The 25,737-nt window shown below is 39.5% G+C and overlaps 1 protein-coding gene across 4 annotated transcripts in view; it reads left to right on the plus strand.

Annotated features, from left to right (window-relative positions):
- The window catches only part of gbf1 (golgi brefeldin A resistant guanine nucleotide exchange factor 1), a 92,304-nt gene extending 67,499 nt beyond the window's left edge, over positions 1-24,805 (plus strand). For 2 of the 4 annotated variants that reach the window (XM_062975894.1, XM_008114230.3), the window contains 21 exons: positions 182-307; positions 551-633; positions 841-1,077; positions 2,249-2,342; positions 3,310-3,486; positions 5,302-5,366; positions 5,760-5,883; positions 7,249-7,320; positions 8,156-8,250; positions 8,523-8,676; positions 8,961-9,183; positions 10,611-10,768; positions 12,466-12,712; positions 14,353-14,555; positions 16,931-17,081; positions 18,201-18,331; positions 19,804-19,905; positions 21,052-21,165; positions 21,440-21,617; positions 21,948-22,085; positions 23,459-24,805. In XM_062975894.1, the coding sequence (XP_062831964.1) occupies positions 182-307; positions 551-633; positions 841-1,077; positions 2,249-2,342; positions 3,310-3,486; positions 5,302-5,366; positions 5,760-5,883; positions 7,249-7,320; positions 8,156-8,250; positions 8,523-8,676; positions 8,961-9,183; positions 10,611-10,768; positions 12,466-12,712; positions 14,353-14,555; positions 16,931-17,081; positions 18,201-18,331; positions 19,804-19,905; positions 21,052-21,165; positions 21,440-21,617; positions 21,948-22,085; positions 23,459-23,745 (3,159 nt within the window). In that variant the 3' untranslated portion in view covers positions 23,746-24,805. The remainder of the gene's footprint in view (positions 1-181; positions 308-550; positions 634-840; positions 1,078-2,248; positions 2,343-3,309; positions 3,487-5,301; positions 5,367-5,759; positions 5,884-7,248; positions 7,321-8,155; positions 8,251-8,522; positions 8,677-8,960; positions 9,184-10,610; positions 10,769-12,465; positions 12,713-14,352; positions 14,556-16,930; positions 17,082-18,200; positions 18,332-19,803; positions 19,906-21,051; positions 21,166-21,439; positions 21,618-21,947; positions 22,086-23,458) is intronic. The other 2 variants (XM_062975895.1, XM_008114231.3) reach the window with 1 other exon arrangement.
- The last annotated feature ends 932 nt before the right edge of the window (positions 24,806-25,737 follow it).

Below are 25,737 nucleotides of genomic sequence, written 5' to 3' on the forward strand. Positions count from 1 at the left end.
TTGTAGCTCCAAGAGTCATTTCTGTGAGAAAGTTTCAAAACCAGCAAATGACAAACAGTGCTCAAAATAAAATAGCAAGGAACACTTGCGCAGTCTCATAACCAGAACTAAGGAAGAACTTTAGTATTGCATTTCTGTTCATTACAAAACATCTGACTTGCATTGTTATTCTGCTTTTCAGAAATCAAATGGATCTCCCTTTGCTAACAGCGATGCTTGTTTTGCCCTGGCCTATGCAGTTATCATGCTGAATACTGACCAGCACAACCATAATGTTCGCAAACAGAATGTACCTATGACCCTTGAGGTGAGAGTTGGCATTATCACAGGGTCTGCTATGCTTTATATCTATTTAGTTGGTTCTGGCATTACTGATGTAGAAGCAAAAAAAGCATAGAACTGAAATAGCTCTGTTGTTACAGTACTTCACTTGTAATAAAATACCAAGAAAAGTACAGAAATAGCTGTGCTGCCTCTTTTAAGCAAGGTTCAAAGCAATGCAGTCCAGACATGCTTCACATGCTTTATTTTCCTCCACTGCTATTTACAGGAATTCCGAAAAAACCTGAAAGGAGTAAATGGAGGCAAAGACTTCGAACAGGACATGCTGGAGGATATGTACCATGCTATCAAGTAAGGTTTTGATTGCCCGCCCCTGAATTCTCAGAGAGACCTTTGATGATAAAAGAATCCCCTTTAACACTCTTCTTAAGACATTCTGAGATGTAAAATATCCATTCACAATTCATTAGGCTGTTATCGTGCCTTGCCTGCTATAGTGTGCTGATGCAGAATGTTAGTAAGAAGATGTGTAATGTTTTTTGCAATAATTTCCAATAGAAATGAAGAGATTGTGATGCCAGAGGAGCAGACAGGTCTAGTAAAGGAAAACTACGTATGGAGCGTACTGTTGCACCGTGGGGTCACTGACGAAGGCATTTTTCTGCATGTCCCACCTGGAAGCTATGACCATGATCTCTTTGCCATGATCTGGGGACCTACTGTTGCAGCCCTTTCCTATGTGTTTGACAAGAGCCTAGATGAATCCATAATCCAGAAAGCCATTTCTGGTTTCAGGTACTCTTTTCATTATGCAATAGTATATACAGACTGTCTTACCAAAACATGTTTCCATGAACAGTCTATTGACACATTCTGGAAAGTGGGACATATACTAGGGTCCAATGAAAACATAGTAATGCATAAGACAGATTTAGGTGGAGCTAGTCTTTTTGTAAAGGCAGACAGATTTGTCCTTCAATTTATAAATTCAATTTTTAAACAAATAAGATAAATAAAAAAACCAACAGTGCCTATACATAGTTAAATTTCTCTCACCAATAAACCTCTTTACTTTAAATGTAAATCTGAAATGCACACATAAATAAATACATCTATATATAAAGGTCAAGTTATATATGCATATTGGTTGATTGGTTTGTACCACAGAGGCTCCTACATGGCTTGATGGACCTGGGCCAGACTTGGCAGATCCTTCATTATCCAACATTATACAAATTGGTACCCTTCATTATCCAACATAAAATAGTTGAGATACCAGTTCTTGGAGAAATAGGGCGGAATATAAATAAAGTTATTTATTTATTTATTTAACAGAGCGGCTTGGTTATTGCTAGGTGAAGTGGCTCTCTGTCATTGACCTGGGAAAGAAAGGGGTGAAGCAGATTGAGTGCTGCTTGGTGATATGTGTATGAGGGGGGAGGAAAGGAGGAAGGAAAGAAAGAAGATAAAGGAAGGGAGAAGGAAGGGAGGGAGGGGGAAAGAAAAAAAGTGGTAGTTTAGGAAGGAAGGAAGAGATTTGTAAGGGGAAAAGGTATGTGGGGAGGGAAGAAATAGAATGAAGGGAAGAGAAAGGAAGAGATCAAGGAAGGACAAAAAGGAAAGAAATAAGAGGGGAAGGCATATGAGGGAAAGCGAAGGAATGGAAGGAGGGAGGGAAGAAGGGAGAATGATGTAGTATTTTGTGACTTTAAAAAAAAATTTTTTTTGAATTGTATGTTCTTGTTTCTTGTTCTTTATTATGTTTAATTAGTTATATGGTTTTCTTTGCCATGTTGGAAACCGCCCTGACTCATCTTGAGGAGATAGGGCAGTCTATAAATTAAGTTTTATATTATTATATTATTATTTATATGAGGAAACGGAGGGAAGAAGAAAAGAAAGGTGAATACTTAACAGAAAACTCAGTGTGAGATTCCTTCTAAAATTTTGATGGCTTTTCTTTCAGAAAATGTGCTATGATTTCTGCCCATTATGGTCTCAGTGACGTTTTTGACAACCTCATCATTTCACTCTGCAAATTTACAGCTCTTAGCAGTGAGGTGAGTATTCAAATGGAATATTATAGCTTGGGGCAGATTTCAGAGTCTTAAAATCTAAACTTTGCTAGTGATAACCTTGGTTAATGCTGAAACCGGGAGCAGAGGCAGGATTTGAGTAGTGGAATGATGGAGAGAAAGAGAAAATAGATCCATAGATAATTTTTTCTACAGGCTTGGGCATTTACAACTGCATTTGCACAAACTCATGTGGTAGCTAAAAAGCTATGATGATGCTCGGCTACATCAATAGGAGTATAGTGTCCAGATCGATGGAAGGTCAGATGTCATCTGGAATACTGTGTCCAGTTCTGGGCAACACAATAGAAGAAGCTGGAACATGTCCAGAGAAAGCTGACTAAAATGATCAAAGGTTTGGAAGCTAAGCCCTATGAAGAGTGCTGAGGGAATGTGTATGTTTAGCTTGGAGAAATGAAGGCTGAAAGGGGACATGATCATGTTTAAATATTTGAAAGGATGTCATATTGAGGTGGGAATAAGCTTGGTCCCTGCTTTGGACACTCGGACACTGAGCAATGGATTCAACTTACAGAAAAAAAGATTCCACCAAAACATTAGGAAGAACTTCCTGATGATAAGAGATGTTCGGCAGCGGAATATGTTGCTTTGGAGCATGGTGGAGTCTTCTTCTCTGGAGGTTTTTAAGCAGAGGTTGAATGGCCATCTGTCAGGTGTGCTTTGATTGTATGTTCTTGCATGGCAAGAGATGGACTGGATTGCTCTTGTGGTCCCTTACAACTCCCTGATTTTATTTTTTTAAGAGCACTCCCATGGCAAATGTGATATTGTTGAAGCAAATTCCTACCACAGTGGTGGCCATGAACTGTGGAATCTTCCTCTAGCATATTGATAGTTGACCTGAGATCTTCCTTTGACTGCTTTGTCTTCTTTACCTGGTTTATTGTGGGTTGGGGACTCACTGCATCTCCTTTCCTTTTTCACCCCGTAGTCTATTGAGAACCTGCCTACAGTTTTTGGAAGCAACCCTAAAGCCCACATTGCAGCGAAGACCGTATTTCATTTGTCTCATCGCCATGGTGATATTTTGCGAGAGGGCTGGAAAAATATCATGGAGGCTATGCTGCAGCTTTTCAGGGCAGAACTGTTGTCAAAAACAATGGTGGAGGTAAAAAAAAAAAAAGACCACATGAAGCTTATGGTTGCTTTCAAAGGGTCACTGAATCCATGGATGGAGAATCCGTGGATACAGAGGACCAACTATAATTGTTTTATATAGTGGTTGGTGCTCTTTAGTTTTTACCCAAATTTAGATATTGTTGAATGATAACTCCCATAACTTCTGATTATCCCCAGTCTGTATGGAATGATAATGGAGTTGCAACACATCAGCACTTGTGGCTCTGGAAAAGTTAAAGGACTTTTTAAAGTCACACATCATATCCACAAGCCTTGTATCTAAATCTAAATCCCACTCTCCTGACTAATCAGAACAAACTGCAGCCTCACAGGTGAGACTGGACCATATCTGCCATCAGGACCTAGTCATGATATCTAATGAGAAGGAATGCAGGTGTTTTAGTCCAGTAGCTGTAGCGCCACATAAAATGACATGGTGGGCTGGATTCGGCCCATGAGCCTTGTGTTTGATACATGTGATCTACTGTATACTGTTTATAGTTAAGCACATCTAATGAGATGAAACCAGCTGGTGTAATTTTCTTAATTAGAAGAGGAAAGGGTTGGTGGCAATCATTAATTTCTAATATAATCTAGTGGAAATCTGTATTTGGAAAAGAAAAAAATACTGAGGTATTTGCCAGGAATTGAAGATTAAAGATAAGGCTAAAGCTTTGTGAGATGCTAGTAGTGTTAGAGAATGAAAAAGACAAAGAGATTCAAATGAGTAAATAGCATATACATGTGTCTTAATCCAACTGCTTGTGCTTATAAGAATGTATAGATTGAATTGGTTGCTGTATGTTCATCAACACTTATGTAAATTTGAACCAGTTTTTTTTGAAGACTCTGCAATTTTTCAAGTATTAACTCTAAACCATAAGATGAAGCAGCTTATGTCAGATAGTAGAAGGAGACAGGTTTCAGCATAACTAGCGCAGCAGTTAAAAAGGAACTGATCAGTATCATTTTCTAGTTGCATACACTCAGTGAAGAGGGATCCCCAACTTTCTGGGCAGAAGATTATGAGTGAAGTCTTTATACAGCAACAAAGCCCATGTGTCTTAAGTCTGCTCAGGACCCTTCCACACACCATATATCCCAGAATATCAAGGCAGAAAATCCGACAATATCTGCTTTGAACTGTTTTTGTTTGAGTCCACACTACCATATATTCCAGTTCAAAGCAGATAATGTGGGATTTTATTCAGCTGTGTGGAAGGGGCCTGGGTTATCTGAGTCCACACTGCCATATATTCCAATTCAAAGTAGATATTGTGTGATTTTTGCCTTGATATTATGGGTTATATGGCTGTGTGGAAGGGCCCTTTATTGTGTCTGATGGGACAATCCTGACTAGTGTCACCAAAGTTTGGTGGATGAGGAATAACGGAACCTCCTCAGTTCTAGCACTGTAGTTGTGCAACTACTTTTATGCCAGGTGAAATCTCAGGCCCCATCTACACTGTCCTTATATCCCAGTATCTGATCACAGGTTATCTGCTTATCCCAGATTATATGGCAGTGAAGAATCATATAATCCAGACCTGGGATCAGATCCTGGGATATAAGGACAGTGTAGAAGGGGCCTTAGTTTGGCTGGTCATTTTAGTTTATGGTACTCTTCTGTATTTCCTTTTTTTTTAAGGACTATATTATGTTTGCACCATTTTATGGTAGAGAATCATTTAGATCACCTTATCTCTTAAACTACCCTGGTATCTACTTAATGTAGAATGATTCAACAATACTAATATTAATAAAATAATGTTTAAATTTTGGAATATATTGGTTTGGTTTGTAGGTTGAAGATTTTGTGGATCCCAATGGCAAGATCTCTCTCCAGCGTGAGGAGACACCTTCCAGTCGGTGAGAAACCCAGGAAGTTTCATAGATCAGCTGTTGCCAGATCCAGGTTATATTGAGTTCTGAATGCAAGTCTATTGAAAAGAAGGCTAGTGACTGCTAGAGGGCGCAATCTACATTTGCAATTAAATGTGGAATGCTTTTATTTGGAATGCAAACCTAGAAACCATCCCACAGGGGATGCTCAGTCTTCATTGGGTCTTTGTAGCCCCTCCTAGACTTTTGTAAGGTTATTTATATTTTTGCAAGATGTCGGATGTCAGATTAGCAAAGCCTGCTAATACCTCACAAAGCCCTCGCATGTGTGAGAGAATGATGGTGCATTCACTACACAGGAATTGGGACTCTCAGAAAGAATGTCCTATTCCCACACTGATCTATCTATCTTTTTTGTAGTGGCGAATCTACAGTGCTAAGTTTCGTTAGCTGGCTGACACTCAGTGGCACAGAACAGTCTGGAATGAGGGGACCTTCTACAGAGAACCAGGAGGCAAAAAGAATGGCACTGGAATGCATTAAGGTAATTCATGGCCACAAAGAAAATATTACACATATATTAGGAGACAGTGGAATCTGTTTGACTTGCAGAACTGCACTATAACAATTTTTCTACAACATAATATTAAATTGAATTTCAAATGTGCAAATCCTATCTACCTAAAATAATGCTGCGGTGGCACAATGGGTTAAACCCTTGTGCTGGCTGAACTGCTGACCTGACAGCTGAACTGCTGACCTGAAGGTTGGGTTGCCGATTCGAATATGCAAGACAGGCTGAACTCCTGTCTGTCAGCTCTAGCTTGTAGGAACGTGAGAGAAGCCTCCCAGCAACACATCCAGGCATCCCCTGGGCAACGTCTCTGTAGACGGCCAATTCTCTCACACCAGAAGTGACTTGCAGTATGTTCTCAAAGTTGCTTCTAACACAGTAAAAAAATCTTCACAAAATGTTTGTAAAGTGGGGATTTGCTTCTCTCCCAGTCAGCATGTATTATGAATTCTATCCAGCAGTTTTTTCTAAGAGCTCAAAATTGCATTTTACCGTACGATCTTATGAAGTTAAGCTGACAGAAAGAATGACTTCGTATCCATATGGAACCTTGTTTATGAACTGATCTGTAGCGTGAAAAAGATGGTCTTGACATAATTAGCACTTTAGCCCAGTTTCCTACAGATCTTATCCATGTTTTTATCATGATGTATTGTATGTGTTTTTATAACTTGTTTTATTGTTGTTTGATTTGTTTTACTGCTTGTTTTTATATTGTCATGACCGGGCTTGGCCCCATGTAAGCCACCCCCAGTCCCTTCAGGGAGATGGGGCGGGGTATAAGAATAAAAATTATTATTATTATTATTATTATTATTATTATTATTATTATTATTATTATTATTATTATACTATATAGAATATTTTATGTTAAATAAATAAGAAAACCCTATCACTCTATGGTAGTGGGTTATATGGTAGTTAGATTATGTGGATGGCCTTCCAGTTATGCAATGGGTGCTCCATTTTTCATCCTCCCACATTTTAGCCCCCCATGTGTCTTCCAAATCTTCTCCAGAAAGTTCATCTGGAGTTCATTGTTTTGGAGGAAAAACACTGGATACAACCAGTGTGAAGGATCTTTTGTCTTGAGACGGGATGGGGAAGACAATTGCCACATAGTTATTTTCTTGTACAACTCCCACAGCCCCCTACAATTCACCATGCCAGTGATCCTACCTGAATCAATGTTCAGAATTGAGGCATATAAGAATATAAAAGCACAATTTATTCAGAGAAAATGAAGTTATCTTAATGCTGTGAGTTTGGGGATTTTTAAGACATATATAAACTTGGTTTGTGTCCTAATGTACATACTTATTTTTTCTTTTATAGCAATGTGATCCAGAGAAATTAATCACTGAAAGCAAGTTTTTACAGCTGGAGTCCCTGCAAGAATTAATGAAAGTAAGGGATAAGTAAATCTTCCAAGCAAGCTGAATGTATGTGGTCTGTGTAAGGATGAATATAGGCTGTGTGCTCTTGCAAGCAGGGATTCATTTTGGTGGAAATGTTAAATGATACATCTTTCCCAGGAACAGTTCTGTTTGTGAGTTGGGAATTTTCTGGTGAGACTGTAAGCTTTATCAAGTGTAGTGTTCTGAAAAAAGTTATTTCCCTCGCTTACATATATTGTATATGGTTGCATAACCAAACTGGGCAAAAAAGTAAAATGAAAGTCCATATTGAACCAATTTCTCTAATTAGGGCTCCTTAATTTTAACAGAATGTTGTAAAGTACCTCAGTTCTCCAGAACTGTTTTTTCAGCAAAGAAAGCAAAGAGGAACGGGCTAATGTTTAAGCCACAGGCACTCCTTAGTCTTAAGACAGAAAGTAGTAGGAGGCTCCAGACATTTAACATAGTCTGTGCTAGATACTAAGATGTTACAAACTACCTGGATTGCTACCAAAGGAAGCAAGAATATTTTATGTGCATGTGAATAGATGGGGATGCCTCCCAAAGTTGTAGGCGAAATGTCAGGAAAGAATGCTTCTGGAACATGGCCATACAGCCCGGAAAACTCACAGCAATCCAGTGATTCTGGCCATGAAAGCCTTCGACAACACAATCTTTTTTTAGTGTTGCATTTGGGAAAATATAAATTCCAGGCATTTGTACATTTTGCAGGATACGACATGAGTTCTTGGCAAGAGAATGGGTGTATATGGAGATATGTAGAATGTTTATCCATATTATGCTCTAAATACTGTGCATTTGTGGATGTTCTCTTATTCCTTCAGGCTCTTATTTCTGTGACTCCAGATGAAGAAACATATGATGAGGAAGACTGTGCCTTTTGTTTGGAGATGCTTCTAAGAATTGTACTGGAGAATAGGTGAGCCACATCAATGTCCCATCATTGATATTCCAATTCTTCAGTTGCTGACTGTAGAATCTTTTGCTCTGAGTCAGTTGTGTCTAAATTTCCATGTTGTTTCACCAGAAATTTTTAATTTTTTAAAAAAAAACCATGACTCATTAAAATTTGCAGTAAATGTCAGTCTGATTGGATGCTGTTTTGAGAAGAGATATGAACTCATGTGCTTAATCCATCTGGGTTGTGGACCATCTGATCACAATAAGTTTTCTCCCTCCATCTTTCTCTAGGGATCGGGTAGGCTTTGTGTGGCAGGCAGTGCGAGACCATCTTTACCACTTGTGTGTTAATTCCTTGGAGTACTGCTTCCTAGTGGAGAGGGCAGTGGTGGGGCTGCTGCGGCTGGCGATCCGACTGTTGCGCAGAGAAGAGATTAGTGCTCAGGTAAAAATGACTGCAGTCATGCATATTGCTCTTGTTCAAGGAACTACTTTCATTCATCTCTGGAATGTTTGCTTTGTTCTGCTTTATGGTAGTGTAGCCATCAGGGTGCCCATCGGCCGTCCTAGTTTAAGCACAGAGCAAGATGCAAAAAATTGAACAATTCTCTTGATGTTTCACACTTATCTGACTGAGAGTGGAGGCAGTGTCTCCAAGCAAAGATCCAGAATGAAGCAGGTGTAGATGTGTTTTGGCTTTCTGGTGCTCACCATTGCTTACCTCTGTAGGTGCTGCTCTCCTTGCGCATCCTGCTCATGATGAAACCCAGCATGCTGAATAAGGCCAGTCACCAGATTGCATATGGACTACATGAGCTTCTCAAGACAAATGCTGCCAACATCCACTCTGGAGATGACTGGTACACCCTCTTTACACTCTTGGAATGCATTGGCTCAGGAGTAAAACCACCGGCAGCGTTGCAGGGCACGGCAAGAGCAGACAATGACACAGGTAAAGTTGACCAATGGCTGTGGATTCTATCATTGAAGAATCTTGTGGCAACTTATAAGGTATTATTATTATTAACTTTATTTATAACCCTGCCTTTCTCCTCAAGGTGGCTAACCACACAATGTAGAAACAATTTAAAACAAAGTAAATACAAAAATTAAAAAATAATATTTAAATATTAGCGTGTTGATGTAAAGTTAAATAACAATAAATACAATTGAAATTGCATTTAAAATCTACCCCATCCCCAAATCCCAACCACCCCAGAAGCAAGCTTCTCATCCAAGTCGGAATGCAGGGAAAGGGCCATCCAGGTCTTTCTTGGGAGGAAGTCTCAAAGCCTAAGAGCAAGTACCAATAAGGCCCTTGTTCCCACCAAATGTGCTTGAGAGAGTGGTGAGAAAGAGAGAGGACCCTTTCCAGAGTACCATAGATATCTGATAGGTTCATATGAAATGGGTGCCCTTGCCTTTTACTTCCCAACATTATTCTAAATATTAGACTAGATGCAGAACAATGGCTTCAAACTACAGGAAAGGAGATTCCACCTGAACATCAGGAAGAACTTCCTGACTGTGAGAGCTGTTCGGCAGTGGAACTCTCTCCCCCGGACTGTAGTGGAGGCTCCTTCTTTGGAGGGTTTTAAACAGAGGCTGGATGGCCATCTGTCGGGGTGCTTTGAATGCGATTTCCTACTACTGAAAACCAGCATTGGTGTGCAACCTGTTACTGATTATACCAGTGGTTCCCAACCTTTGGGCCTCCCGGGGTTTTGGACTTCAACTCTCAGAAATCACAGCCAAGCTTAACAGCTGTTAGGAACTGGGGGAGCTGAAGTCCAAAATATCTGGAGGCCCAAAGTTTGAGAACCACTGGATTATACCAAGTACAAAAGGAATTGGTTTTGGAGTTTGATTTTTGAAGAAACCAGTGCCCCAGTATATATATTTGATAGAGATTTAAATAACTTTTGGATTTGGAGCTCTTTGCTGTAACTTTTAATTTTAACTGACCTAAATAATTTGATGTGACTGTCACATCTTGGCAACGTTACTGTTCACTCTAAAATCAAGCCCATCTGCGCACTAGTCTCAATACAGATCCTCCAAGGGCTCAACTTTTGGAAAACAGTTCTCACAAGTATCAGGAACTTATTTGCAATGATATCCTATAAACTATTACACCTTCATTCTCAAATGGGGCAACTGGCGATTAAAGAAGTGTGTTATTTGTGGAAAGAGGACTCAACTGTAATCTACTTGAGATAGCAAAGGTAGGAATCTTGGTACAGTAGGATACTTTGGAGTTTCCTGTGACATGGTTCAGTTGTCCATTGAAGCATCAGAGATGTGTTCAAGATTTTGGCCAGAGACTCAAAAATTGGAGAATTTTTAAAATATATTTATCTGTTTATATTTATATTAAAGGGGCACAGTCAGACAGTGAGATTTCATGTCATTCAAATGAAGCCAGCCTGGATCGTGGCTACACTTCAGATTCAGAGGTTTATGCAGATCACAGCAAGCAAGGCAAAATGCACCGCTCAATAACTGATGTAGATGTGGTGAACAGTGGCTGGCTTGTGGTAAGTAATGATGTTCACCTGCTTTATGGCCTCCCACCCATCTCCTTATCCAGTGGTAAATAACAGGAAGCTGCTTACAATTAGTAAGACCATCTGTCCATCTAGTTGACTATTGTCTACACCTGACTAGCAGTTCTCTAACATTTCAGACAGGATTCTGTACCCTATCTTTAGATAGGGCAAATTGGATCTGAGATATTTTGCATGCAATTATTGTACTAGGTTATTTTCCCACTCCATAAGATTTGACAAGTTGAGAAAGGAAAGGAACAAAGGTCACTTTCCATTCTAGTATTTGGCATGCTTTTGTGAAGCACTTGGCAGCTTTGTTTGTTTATTATTTGTGGGTTTTTTCCCCACCTTATTGACCAGTATTTTATAGATTGTAGGCACAATGATTAAAGCAAAACTGAAAATATACAGGTATTTAAAATACAGTCATTGTAATCTTAAAAAATATGAATACTATAGGTCAGTTTCAGAAACAAAAAATCCAACGAACACCTACAAATATATATTTTAATAGTGTTTGCTTATGCTCCAATGACCTGAGTAAGTATCAGACATACAGAACTGGTGCCAGGAAGGCTTAACTGGGGAGAACATTCTGTGTTCTGGGTGCTGTCATTGAGAAGGTCCACTCCCAAATAGCCACCTGCTAGTTTTCATTTCGCAGCAGCATTATGAGAAGGACTTCTTAATAGTTTTCTCAGAGTCTAAGGTACATAGTGGAAGAGATTAGGTAACCTTTTGCCAAGTTCTGTGGGGCCTTAAAAGTTAAAAACAGAACTTTGACCTGATTCTAGAAACACACCGAAGTCTTTTGTCCAGTCCTAATTAATGGAATGGTCTACATGTGAACAAGGATACTGCATGATAATATCTATATGCAAGAGTAGCTACCATCCAGTAAGTGGGTGGAAATAGTAAGTGGTGATGAGAATCAAATTCCTCTTCGTTGTCAGATTAATAACAGATTGTGGTGAGCATTAAAGGCTCTTGTACTCCTGTTTAGAAATCTGGAAGTACAGTGTTCCCTCGCTTATTACAGGGGTTACGTTCCAGGTCCACCTGCGAAAAGTGAAAATCCACAAAGTAGGGACACAATATTTGTGTTGTTTACAATCTCACTGGCAAGTAGTGTCTCTGTCCCCTCCTCGCCTCTCAAGCACTCCCATTCCTTGTGAGGTGAAAACAAAGCTGCTTCAGCCTCCTTTTCCCTCCCTTTGGCTTTTCCTTCCTTCCTTAGGCTTCTCCTTAGGAAGGAAGTAGAAAGAGGGATTTATAATATTATTTTATGATTTATACTATTTTAGTGTTTATTTTAAAAAAAGTGAAACAGCGAATCCGCAAAAGGCGAACTGCGAAGTAGCAAGGGAACACTGTAATCAGTTTCAATTAAACCAGTAGCACTGGTAATACTCATTCTCACATAATCCACAAAAGAAGGCAAGTGGTTCTGTATGGATGTGTCTAAAATTTGCAAAGTAATGGTCTCTTTCTATTTACTTACTGCATACTGAATTGAATGAAGAGGCCCAGAATAATTTGTATCTGTAGGGATTTTCCTAAAACAATGGAATAAAATTCCAAGTGGTAATTAAAAATAAGTCTGTAAAGCACAGTCCATTTTTATTAGCTGTAGTTAGGAGTGGAGGGTGTCCCATGGAACTCAAGTACTTTTTATGTTTCTTCAGGTTGGAAAGGATGACCTTGACAACCCGAAGGCCATGGCTGGACTCTCTAAACTTGGCAGCTCTCCTTTGGTGAATCAGTACAGTCTGACTGTGGGGATGGACCTTGGCCCACATAATACCAAGTCCCTAATGAAGTGTGTGGAATCCTTGTCTTTCATTGTACGAGATGCTGCCCACGTCACCCCTGAGAACTTTGAGCTCTGTGTCAAAACCATCCGCATCTTTGTGGAGGCCAGTCTAAATGGAGGTATGTTGTATGCTAGGTCTGTTCTTCGTCAATGGAGTAGCAGACTATATCCATAATAATAGCACGGGAATACTCTGTTCTCTTTAGGGGACTTTAAAACAGATCAGCAATACCAATATTCTAAATACCACCCTCCCCCAGTTAATATTTCCAGTACTATTCCATTATCTGGGCAGAAGCCACAAGGGGGTACTAGAGAGAGAAGAATACTTCATTTTACAAGGAGGGAGTTGAAGGAGGAAAACAATTTCCCCCAGTTTGGCTGGTTATTCCTCCTCCCCACTTCCACAATCATAAACAAGGATTGTTTTCGCCACGGGGACACGGGTAGGTGGAATAATAGGAAAATAGGGGGAAATGGTTTTACTCCTTTAACCCACCCCCCACCCCCTAAAATTGACTATCCGTCTCTCTCTGACACCTCCTAGTGGCCTCCGCCCAGATTATGGAACAGTACCACATTTCCATATTTACTTACGTCTTCATGAGGTATCTTAGCAGTCACAAACAACTTCCTGACATGATTGCTATTATCAAAAGCAAAATGTAGGTAGATAAATAGGTACCACTTAAAAGCGGGGAGGTATTTAAGGCACCCATAAGGAAATGCCAGAAAATGCCAGCGATTCGACCAAGGAGGAAGTTTATGAACAAAGCTCTTCGGCAGGGAAATGGAGCGACAACCCCCCCCCCCCCCAGTGGCCAGAACCGAGCACAAGCCTCCAAGATGCCAAAGATTGGAAAGCCTATATATACCTCTTTCTATGTACAATTGTCTGTCTTTTCTGTGTATAAACAGCATTTTTTGTTTGCTTCATATGTATGTTCTGTGATCTGCCCTGAGTCCTCTTCAGGTTGAGAAGGGTGTAACATGTACTATATCCCCACAACTACATAAAGTATTCTACAAACCTCACACTCATAGTTTATTTGTTTTCTTTTATTTCTTTTTTAAAAACAACCTCCAACCTGTTCTCTCTGTTTCACTGTTCCATAAAGGATTTACTGCCAGCAATGATCAGTTAGTCTATGTAAAGATATAGACATAATCTCCAGGAAGGGGTTTGTCAACACTTAACATAATAAATCTGTCACATTCTATTTGTTTCTCACACACATTTACTCACCTGGGGCTAAAATAGGCGTAAAGCTGGAAATCTCAGCTTCGTATTACCTACTTTTGTCCTTTCAATAATTAGCAGCCCTGTGTTGGACAGATTTAGAGACTGAAGAAATTACATGGGTTTTAGATTGAGTAGGCCTGGTGAGGAGGGTCTCAAGGAAATATCTATTAAGGAGGACTTGATTTGGGAAATTGCAGAGGGGAACCCCTCCATGCTACTCCCCTAGATTTCAAAATTCACATTTTGGCATCAACTCTTTAGGGAAAATTATGCGAGCTCTTATTGTTCATTTCCCACATTGCCCTGCTCACATGCAGTGTATTATGCGAATGCTGCCAGGGTCACACATGGCTTCTGTTTCTTCAGAAATGATCTAGAATTCAGAATCCTCTGAGAAACATTTCAGTTTTACTATTGCATATCAAAGAACTGTTTTCTCGGGTTGTTACTTTGGCATTACAGTGGGGATGCATTTAAATAATTATCAAAGCCTAAATAAGCCTTTTGTATCCATAGGCTGTAAGTCCCAGGAGAAGCGAGGAAAAAGCCACAAGTATGATCCGAAATCAGCTCGCTTCAAGAAGAAACCAAAGGAGAGCTCTCTGAGGCACTTGAGGGCCTCCAACCAACATCAGCACCGTTCTCCCGACGAAGATGAAGATGAGGATGAGAGTGTCCCTGCCAGTTACCACACTGTGTCTTTACAGGTTAGTCAGGACGTAAGTATAGTCAGGATTTTTTCATTGTCTTTCCCTGCTGCTGGTTTTCTAATTGCAGTTGCTTTGGGCCAAAGTAGACATTATGTTATTCATGTTGCTTGGTCTTTCATGGCTATGCTTTAAAGAGAAATAACTGTTGCCAGAATGTGGTGGGACAAGGTAGTCATATTTTGATCATGATTGTGCCAGTGAGGCTTTTCCTCCCACTGTAAAGAGGAGTTGCTAAAGGAGGAGGCAGCGACTGGATAAAGGCATTAAGCCCCTTTCCCGGTACCCACCATGATCCCTGTCTAGCTCAGAAGACCCCATAATGGTTCTTTGCACAAAAATAAAGTAGCTTCATGAAGTCAAGCAGTGTGAATAATACTGTGACTAGTTTGATCCTTAGTAATGCACTGGCAGGGAGTTTCTTTTGTATCAGGGAGTACTTTCTTGGGAATCTACCATCTTAGACTTTGTTCTGGGGATATGTGTAGACCTGCAGAAAATTAGTATGTGATCACTGTTGATATGATATATATCAGTAAGGAAGCAACATATGTTGATTTTTTGGCTGGATTAGATAAATACGGTTGATGCTTCTTCGTGTCAAGCAGAAGCCTCTGTGATCATGTATTCCAAATAACCAAATGATGTTATTATGCTTAAGAGTATGCGATTTGAGGAGCCACTTCTATACTAATAGAATAAATCTGCTGATGAAAGAGAGTTGAGAATATTATAATTTTCTGTTATTACACTATGTAACATTTTTCCCTTGAATTATAAATGTCATATCCTAATTGGTTCTATCATAAAAACATGGGGAAAGTTTATTAATCTGGGAAAACTTTGTTTTTGCAGTTCATCCTGCAGTTGTAGTTTTGCTATAGTTTTTCAATGAATGTTTATGAATATGTTGAATATTTTCAACATAGTTTGTGGCAGCCACAAAAATGAAGTTTCTGGAGTATAACAACTACTTTCAAAGTACCGCACAATTAAACAGAAAATAACACTTTCAAACCAGGAAAATACTTTTTCAAATTTTGTTACATAGTATTATAGAAGAAATCATCAAAGAACAGGTTAATTCTTACTGCTTGTGAAAGGCAAGAGATCTGTGATTTTGAAAGACTTTTAGACTAGGTTTTTGGTTCCGCTTATTAGTTTCCTGACTTTTCCTTTTTGTTGTGTCTTCATCAAAATCATTCAATTCCTTGTCTTATTTGGTTGGTATTAGTAGTTCACTTATTCTTAAATGTCTCCTGCCTTCCAAATAAAGTTGAACCTTCATATTACTTCCCAGTGTACTATTTTGTTTTTTGATGAACAAAAAAGATTCCATAAATGGACAAATCGCGTTTTATTTAAAACAGCGGTTCTGAGCCTGGGGTCCCCAGATGTTTTTGGCCTACAACTCCCAGAAATCCCAGCCAGTTTATCAGCTGTTAGGATTTCTGGGAGTTGAAGGCCAAAAACATCTGGGGACCCCAGGTTGAGAACCACTGATTTAGAAGATAAAGTTGATGGTGGATATATAAAATTAAGAGGCTTATGCACCATGTGGTTTGAAGAATTCTGGAACCATTAGATTAGAGGAGTAGGGAGAATATTGATGCCAATGAATCCACTATCAACCTCTGAGAGTCTTTCATAAAGTTAGATAATGCTGAATGTGTATCTTAGTCTGACAGAGGCATAATTGCACATAAACAGATGTGTATGCTTAGTCACTTAACACAGTTTATATTTTAACTAGTATTATTCAAAAACATAGGCATGTTAGTGTGAATGCAAATGAGTCATGTAGCACCTTTGAGACTAACTGCGAGAAAGACGTTTGCGACATAAGTCTTTTTATGAAAGCTTATGCCACAAATCATTTCAGTTTTGAAGGTGTTAGAAGATCCCTTTATATCAGTCCTCCTGGCCCTCCAGGTGTTTGAGACTCCACATCCCAGAAATCGGCTTGTTCAATGGCCAGGAATTTTGGGAGCTGAAAGACAAAACAGCTGGAGGGCTGCAGATTTAAGAGGCCTGCTTTATATCCTTACTATTAAGGATGTCCTGTGCATACACACCTTCCTTACACATTTGAAATCGTAGCGGAAGAAAAGTACACCCTCTCCTCACTTGGACCATATTGTGCTTTTCCAGATATAAGTCATAAGATACAAACTATCTTGGGAATAATAGTTTTGTGGAAAGATCTTGAGAGTTAGGGCAGGCAGAACATTTCTTTCCTGTAGGAATAAAAGAGTATGACATTTCTGAGCTACCCATTTTTGTCATTGTTAGAATATTTTTCTATGAATCATTATTGTCAAGGTCTCATTTTATTTAGAAGTAACAGATGATGTTATTCCTTGCTTACTTTACGTTTTCAATTGCAGCTGTTGGACCTGATGCATACCCTTCACACACGAGCTGCTACCATCTACAACTCTTGGGCAGAGGAGCAGCACCATTCGGAGGCTGCAGGAAAGAAAATTGAAGCAGACTCTCGGACATTATGGGCCAATTGCTGGTGCCCTTTGCTGCAAGGTAAAACAAAAACATCCAAGGATCTGATAGATTCACCAGAATAGAATATGGGGTGCCAGGTTTCAGTTATGCAATAGTCTAGGAACAAGTCAAACTTATTTAGGTTTCCTTAAAGCTAGAACCAGATACTGTGTGCTTTCAACACATCTGCCTGAATCTTATTGGAACTCCCAACTAAAGTCTATCCACTGAATAAGTGAGATTTATATAAGAATTCCTCATTCAGCAATTGATAGTTCAACCAAAACATTTGAGTGGTTGGATATGAAAAAATGGACTGAAATGTGGTATGATCGCTGTTCTATTGTGTAAAGGTGAAAATAATACATTGCCCACTGCCATGAGATTTTTGGTCCTTGAAAAATAGCAAAAATATGGAAGCTTTTTTCAGTAGAAAATGTGCAGTTTTGGGGGGGGAGTATTTTTTTTCACAAAATAGCTTTTTGTATAAAAAGCTTTCGCAAGATTTGTACAAAAATGAAAATTCTCATTGACTTGATGCCTCAAATATTAGACCTGTTTCCAGGTATATTTGACCTGCTGATTCCAAAAATTGCATCAGTTTCCCCCCATCAGCTCTAGTTTTTAAGATACAGAACATATGCCATGTAGCAGTCGCCATCTGCTTGCTCATAAGAAATCATGATAACAATATCTAAGAAGCTAGAGTTGATGATGTCTGTTCAATGCAACCTTCTGAATCAGTGCCCCAAATCACTCCAAAAACTGGCCTAAAACCCTAAGACACCAAGAATCTTTTGTTGTTGTTGTTGTTGGGTTTTAATAATCAGCATGCAGAAAAGGTCTTGAACATTTGGATAGGCTAAGGTTTACTTCCTTGCAAGCTTTGTAATCTTGCCTTCTGATATGAAGAGGATAGGAACCAAACCAGTGAGTTCAAATTATAAGAAAGGTAGTTTAAACTAAACAGGAAGATCTTCCTGATGGTGAGAGCTGTACAATGGTACAATGGACTGTCTTAGTGGCAAGGATGGACTGTTGCTTTCTTTAAGGTTATTTAATGAGAGTTGAGGGCATAAGTGGTGATCTCCCTGCATCATTCGGGAGCTGGAGCCCTTTGCAACATTAGTCTATCGTTTTAACTTTTGCTCTGTACAGGTATCGCCTGCTTGTGTTGTGATGCACGCCGACAGGTGCGGATGCAGGCCCTGACTTACTTACAGCGGGCTCTCCTTGTGCATGACCTGCAAGCTCTTGATGCTTTGGAATGGGAATCCTGTTTCAACAAGGTACTCAACACAGAATGCCACAGAGAGTGGAATGGGACTCTTGCTTTCTGCAGGGCTGACACCCTTCAGTAATTTGGCCCAATGTCTTATTCCTTTTGTTCCCTAGACAAAAGATATATCTTAGTGAGTATACAATGCATGGTAGATTTCATGAAGTCAAATCCTTCTAGTCACTGTTGGGAAACGTTGCCACCTTGACAACCGACAATATGAACCTATGGTCATTCTTAAGGGAGAGAGTTGTCTTTTGTTTTGTTTTGTTTTGTTTTTTGAAAGAAGTATATAAAGAAAGTTCATAAATGTTCTCATATGAAACATCCACTTGTGAAAAATGCTGTAACAGAGTGACATTTTTAAAGCGGTGGATTGGCAGGAAAATTAAGATTATTCTACTTCTTCTCTCTAAAAAAGAGATTCAAAGCATCTCTCAATAAAACCAAGTACAGTAGAGTCTCACTTATCCAAGCCTCACTTATCCAAGCTTTCAATATATCATCATATTTTGGTGCTAAATTCGTAAATACAGTAATTACAACACAACATAACTGCGTATTGAACTACTTTTTCTGTCAAATTTGTTGTCTAACATGATATTTTGGTGCTTAATTTGTAAAATCATAACCTAATTTGATGTTTAATAGGCTTTTCCTTAATCCCTCCTTATTATCCAAGATATTCGCTTATCCAAGCTTCTGCCAGCCCGTTTAGCTTGGATAAGTGAGACTCTACTGTACAATAAAACTAAACCCTAAAATATTCAAACATTTAAATCAAATTGAACATAGTCTTAAAATTAAACCGTTAAAACCCGTAAAACTGATTAAAACCCCATTCCTATCTAAAACCACAGCACCCCCTGGCTGGATCTTTAAAATATTCTTCCTTAAAAGCCTGCCTTGATAAAAAGATTTTTATCCCCTAGGCCATTGGAAGCTCCAGCCTGCTGCTGGAAGGATAGCAAGGAGGGGGCCATTCTGGTTTCCCTGGACAGGGAGTTCCAAAGTCAAGGGAAAGGAACTGCTGGAAGAAGGATGTAATAATAATAACAATAAAACTTTATTTATACCCCGCCACCATCTCCCCAACGGGGATGTACTTTCACAGACTGCTGAGGGAAATGGAGACCGGGTTCCTACTAGAACTGCAGTGAGCCTCTGTATTAAGTCATCCTCAGTGATAACTAACTTGTCAAAGGATGTGTTGCCAGTAAAGCCCAATGCAGTATAACATGAGGAGGACTTTGAGGGACACTGGCATAGCCTTTTGCACTGCAGTAACAAATGTACTTAAATAATGCAACCTTACAATTAATTCCTTACTTGCCCCATCCTTGTGGATAATATTTCATTTCTTGATGAATCAATATGCTATCTCTTTCATAGTATTTTAGCTTGTGAAAAAAAATTAATCTACACTTCCTATACTTTAGATTTTTTTCCACTGTTCTTACTTTTGGTTCTTGGATCAAACAGGTGCTATTTCCATTGCTGACCAAACTCTTGGAAAATATCAGTCCAGCAGACATTGGTGGGATGGAGGAAACCAGAATGAGAGCTTCAACTCTACTTTCTAAGGTACAGGACCTCTTCTCTTTTCAAACTCTGATGCTTTCTAATTTTAAAAAAGTACATCAATATAAAGCTTCCCCTGACTAATCCTGTTATGCAAAGGAAAATAAAGACCTAAATAAAGGACACACTTTAGACAGGTTTATTCAATTAAGCTGATAGTCCTCTCTCAGTGGAAGTGGGTTTAGCGCACTCATGCCCCATGTACTATCACTAAAGAAAAAGAAGAAAGCCAATTTAGCCACCAACAAAATAGTTATTGGGTTGAGATGTCTGACAGGTTTCCTTGATGAATTAATGCATATTTTCAAAAGACATTTGGTAGAAGCTCTTTTTCTTGGACTATGGATTTTGGAAAACAATTATGGATAAGTATGTGATCATGACTCGGGATTTTATATGATTTTTAATCTGTCCTATTGATGCATGTTTTAATTGTTTATATGTTTAGACTGTTTTATACTTTGATGGATGTGTTTTTTCTGTGTCTGTGCGGCATTTAATTTTTGCTGAATTTTGTAAGCCGCCTTGAGTCTCCTCCGGGGTTGAGAAAGGTGGGGTAGAAATTAATATATTATTATTATTATTATTATTATTATTATTATTATTATTATTATTATTATTATTATTAAATCAATTTTGGTTTAAATATGTAATATAAAATAACAGTTAGGGCAGAAGTTCAGCTTGTTATGGACACTAAAAATAACCAGAGGTTTATTATAAATAAAACAGAGTGTTACTTCACAGCTGAAATGCAATTACAATTTACCAAAAATTGTTTTAATGCTTTACCATGTTTCTACAGTAAAGTGAAACATAACAACATTTCATGCAATTCCTACTCATTTTGTCTTCATGTTAATAATGTCTTAAGATTAAGGAAGGGTGTATGGTTTTGTCCATTTAATAGCACTATTTTTTGTCACAGAATGCAACCTTTGCAGTCACAGAGTTTGTGGGAAAGTTCTCCTTTTCCAAGCTGTAGGTCAGTCAAAAAGCGCTGATAGGGTGCATGCTGATATTGTGCAGTGTTTCTAGTTCCAAAGATTTGAGATCTTTTGTGGAACTTCAGTTCTATAAACCCTAGTAAGGACAAGAATCCATAACAGCTTTTTTCCCCTGGTGATCACCGTTTTCTTCTTTTTCTAGGTCTTCTTGCAGCATTTGTCTCCATTGCTTTCTCTCCCAACATTCGCTGCTTTGTGGCTGACAATTTTGGATTTCATGGACAAATACATGCATTCTGGCTCCAGTGATTTGTTGGTATGTGATTTGCTGCTCTTCCATGTTTCCAGTAGCTCTCTTTGCTAGATAGACTGAGTTTTAAACACATGTGAAAGTCTCTTTTTATCAGTAGTATATTTTTACTCTGTTGTACTTGTTTATTTGCAATGTTTGAGGGCATTACTTTTGTCTGTCCCTTATCTTTACTTCTCCTGGCCATTTGAGGAGCCTAACTTTGTGAAGGAATGCCGAGTGTAAACAGCCACACAGAAACATCCACTATCTTAGCTCTTCGACATGTCTTGCTTTCCAGCCAGAGGCCATTCCTGAATCGCTGAAGAATATGCTGCTAGTAATGGACACAGCTGGAATATTTCACAGCTCTGACTCACGGACAGGCTATTCAGATCTCTGGGAGATCACCTGGGAACGCATAGATTGCTTTTTGCCAAAATTGCGGGATGAACTTTTTAAGCAGACAGTCATCCAAGGTAAGTATCTGTGCAGGAAGCTCTCTTTGTATTATGTACAACCAGTGAATTAGATTGGTCTTCTGAGAGAATATTCAGAGTTCAATAATTTTCCTTATGTGAGGAGTGGCCATATGTGTGCCTCTGCAGTCAATAAGGTTTGAGGTTATTGAGTGGGCAAAGACAGTGTCAGAATAGTGTCTTGTGTCATTGAGAGGTTGAGGTTGGCATCTCTCATGCTTTCTTTGAAAGGGGGTCTGCAGTTGGGAGACCCGTCATTTGGAAAATGCAATCTTGGTTTAAGAAAAATTCTTTGTATCCAAAGTTTTTCTGCTTACTGCTTTTATTTAGACCCAGTTCCTACTTTACCGGTAGAGATGCATCCTCCAAAATCAATAGTGTCTGCTCTGCCACATTCCTCTGGAGGGGATGCAAGACCGGCCACACATTCAACATCCCCTGAGAAGTCGCCTGAAGTGACGTTAACTGGTAGGTCCCATGTTTTTTGCTACTTGTTTCCAAAAACAAATAAACAAACAAAGCATGGAAGAAAAGTTACGCAAAATGACAAGTGTCAGTGATGATCTCACACTAGTATGCTTATCTATAATTTTCATTATGCTAAGATTTGATGTATCTGTTAAAATTAAATTTAAAAGGTCAAAACATAGAAGCAAATAGGTGCTATATAAATCAGATACAATCAGTTGAAAGGACTATATATATGGGAGGAACATGACAGGTCAGTTAATGAAGCCAAAGTCTTCTCTTAAAAAAAACCCCAACTTTGCCTGCCAGCCACAGGTTGGACAGGCATCCTTTGGAGAAAGAGGAAAGTAACATAGGACAAAGGAGAAGGCAAGGATAAAAACTGAATCCAAAGTATAAAAATGGGCTTTGAAGGGAGAGAAGTGGTATATTCTGGAAGGAAACTCAATCATTAGAAGCATAAAGTGGTGGTTCTCAACCTGTGGGTCCCCAGTTGTGTTGGCCTACAACTCCCAGAAATCCCAGCCAGTTTACCAGCTGTTAGGATTTCTGGGAGTTGAAGGCCAAAACATCTGCTGGGCTTTAGAAAAGCTGTAAAGACATGGCTGTGTGCCCAAGCGTTTAATAAATAAGCATTTAAGTTGACATGGCCCGAATTAAGGTTTTTGCACAAGGTTCTGGATGAATGGATTTAATTATATATATGTTTCAAGCTTTATAATGTATTTTGAATAGTATTATTAATTTTTATATGTATTGTGCTGTTTTTATGATTATGTTTTGGGCATTAAATTTTGCCAATCTCTGTCAGCCGCCCTGAGTCCCCTCGGGTGAGAAGGGCAGGGTATAAATGCTGTACATAAATAAATAAATAAAATCTGGGGACCCACAGGTTGAGAAACACTGCAGTAAAGAATAATAGCAAACCTATGTAAAAGAATGGATTCTGTTGATCTCCTAAGTCTTGTGGAGTTAATGTAGGAAGATCATGGATAATGAATGTATGATGGCTAGAAAAAACGACTAGTAGCCAATAATAGGGATCTGGGATGACATGGCACCTAAACTGGGTCAAGGGCTAGGCTGTAGTGATAGACCGAAATTAAGCAGTCTCTTAAAAAGAAAAAGATTCCCAACTAGGGAAGGATGTAGACATCATCTTCCCTCTCTCTCTGCGCCTGAGAAGCAGAGCAGACCCATGTTGTCTTAGAGACAGGATTGAAGATAGGGGCCCATAGCACCTATGCATCCATGTTGCTAGTCATACAGATTAACACCAGAACTGGGCTTAGAGTGAGGTTGGAGGAATTTAGGAATTCTTGGCCTAAAGTCATTTATGAAGAAGTGGACAATCTTTTCTCTTTTCTCTCCAGACTCAGAGAATGCCTCAGTGCCTGGTCCAAGCACATCCAGTGTCCCTGGTCAACCGTTTGTCTCTCCTGCTGCAACAGTGAAAGTGAACGCGGCAAAAGATGTCTCCCCAACAATGGCACAGCAACCTCTTATCCTTCAGCCTCTGGCCTCCCCTTTGCAGGTTGGAGTGCCCCCAATGACTCTGCCTATAATCCTGAACCCAGCCCTAATTGAGGCCTCCTCCCCTGTTCCTCTTCTGGCCTCCCAACGGCCATCTGACTCCATAACAACTTCTGAAGTCAATTGAGGAGAGGTGCAATTGGGAACCATGGCTGGAGGAGTGGTGATGGTAATGGATACAGACCTGCTGTGTCTGGTAGAAGCCATGATTGCTGTAGTGGAGGGCCTAGCAGAGGAGTAGCAGCTCATTTTCCACTGTGGTGGTTCTTACCGGTGGACATAAAGCCAAAATCATCCTCCCAGAACATCTGTTTAATCCCTGATTCTCTTGAGTAAAGGGAGTCTCTGCATGGTGGCCAATTCCTGTTCTCTCTAGAGATAAAGGGCAGCACTTACTTTTTCATTTCTGTCCTCCTGGTGTCTGTGATCCAAAGAAAGGCATGATCTTCTTTTCACTGGAGAGCAAAGAAGCCAGATTCCTCAATTAACCAAATGGAGAAGGTCCCAGTATGTCTTTGCCTCATTTACTGTGCTTGGCAGTGATTTTCCTTCGGCTCTTAATTCTTCAGGGCTTTATACTGGGTACCTGTGTGTCATACTGGGCCTTCTGGGAGAATCTGGAAAATATTGCTGCCTGTGACCAGAGAATGAAAGAAGGAATACGAGGCTGGAGCAGTAAACATATTTCTCTGAAAGTTCTGAGTGAGCAGTTCTGTTTTGATCAAGTTCTCTACTAGAGGCTCTCCTCCTGTCATTTGACCCATGTTGGGCATCTCAAGCCACTCTGAATTTTTGCTCACTGCCTTTTAGTGAGAGTGGGGTTGGGGTGAATAGTGCATAGTTAGTAAAAAGCTTCTGAGAGAGCGCAGCCTTTACTGCAGCTGCACCTTTGAGAACGGAATGCTAAATTTTCCTTGCAGTCCTTCAGTAGTCGTTCACATTAAGGCAATGCCATTGCTCTCCTGCATCACTAGGCTGTCAGCACGAAACCAGAAAGTAAAACGTGACTCATCTAGTGCTTCCTTCCTGTTATGCATTAGGCTAAATTTTTCCACATTTATTGCAGAATCCCATTGGGAACTGAAGCCAGTGTCTACTGTGTGGAACAGCAAGTGACTGTGTGTGTATATATTCATAAGAAGTCAATTGACTTTTTACAGTGGAATAAATATGACCTGTAAATTAAATACCTGGCTTCAGAATTCTGTCTGCCTATTTTGCACCATAAGATCACAAGTATTTTGGATTCATTTTGGGTGGGAGCAACTAACCTGTTTGAACTCTTGAATCAAGGTGGGTTATTGGGAGATCATTTCTTCCACGGTGGGAGATTCAACTGTAAGTAGGGGAGGGGCAGATTCCAAACTGGGAATATCCACTTGGTAAAAAGATGATGTGCATACACATATTTCATATTTGTATTGCTTCTTGTAACATCTTTCAGAAATGGCTTGCTGGAATTCAAATATCATTTGTTACTGGAGTTGGATTCAAATATAACTTGTGTAGCTTGGGTTGGGCTAGAGACCTTTATTCTTGGTGACTGAATTTTTTTCCCTAATGTGTATGAAAGGAAGCCTCTCCAGATGGCACCTTCCATTTGCATTCTGGTCATTCCACTTCACTATTTTATAATGTTGCATGTTTAGATATCACCTAAAGGCAAATTAATATTGACCTCTGTGATAGAGGTAAAGGTTTTCTCCTGACATTAAGTCTAGTTGTGTCCGACTCTGGGGGTTAATGCTCATCTCCTTTTCTAAGCCAAAGAGCCGGCGTTGTCCGTAGACGCCTCCAAGGTCATTTGGTCGGCATGTCTTCATGGAGCGCCATTGCTTTTCCGCCAGAGCGGTATCTATTGATCTACTCACATTTGCATGTTTTCGAACTGCTAGGTTGGCAGAAGCTGGGACTAAGGGCGAGAGCTCACCCCGCTCCCCAGATTTGAACCTGCAACCTTTTGATCAGCAAGTTTAGCAGGTCAGCAATTTAACCCACCACCAGGGACTAACCTCTGTGATATTAACTTTTATTTTCATTTTCCAAAAGGAGATATATTCTGTTATTTTTGAGTTCAGATTGCATTGGGGGCATGTTTCACATACTGTTTCCAAATCGT

Source organism: Anolis carolinensis, chromosome 3 (assembly GCF_035594765.1).
Source record: "Anolis carolinensis isolate JA03-04 chromosome 3, rAnoCar3.1.pri, whole genome shotgun sequence".
Lineage (NCBI taxonomy): Eukaryota > Metazoa > Chordata > Lepidosauria > Squamata > Dactyloidae > Anolis > Anolis carolinensis.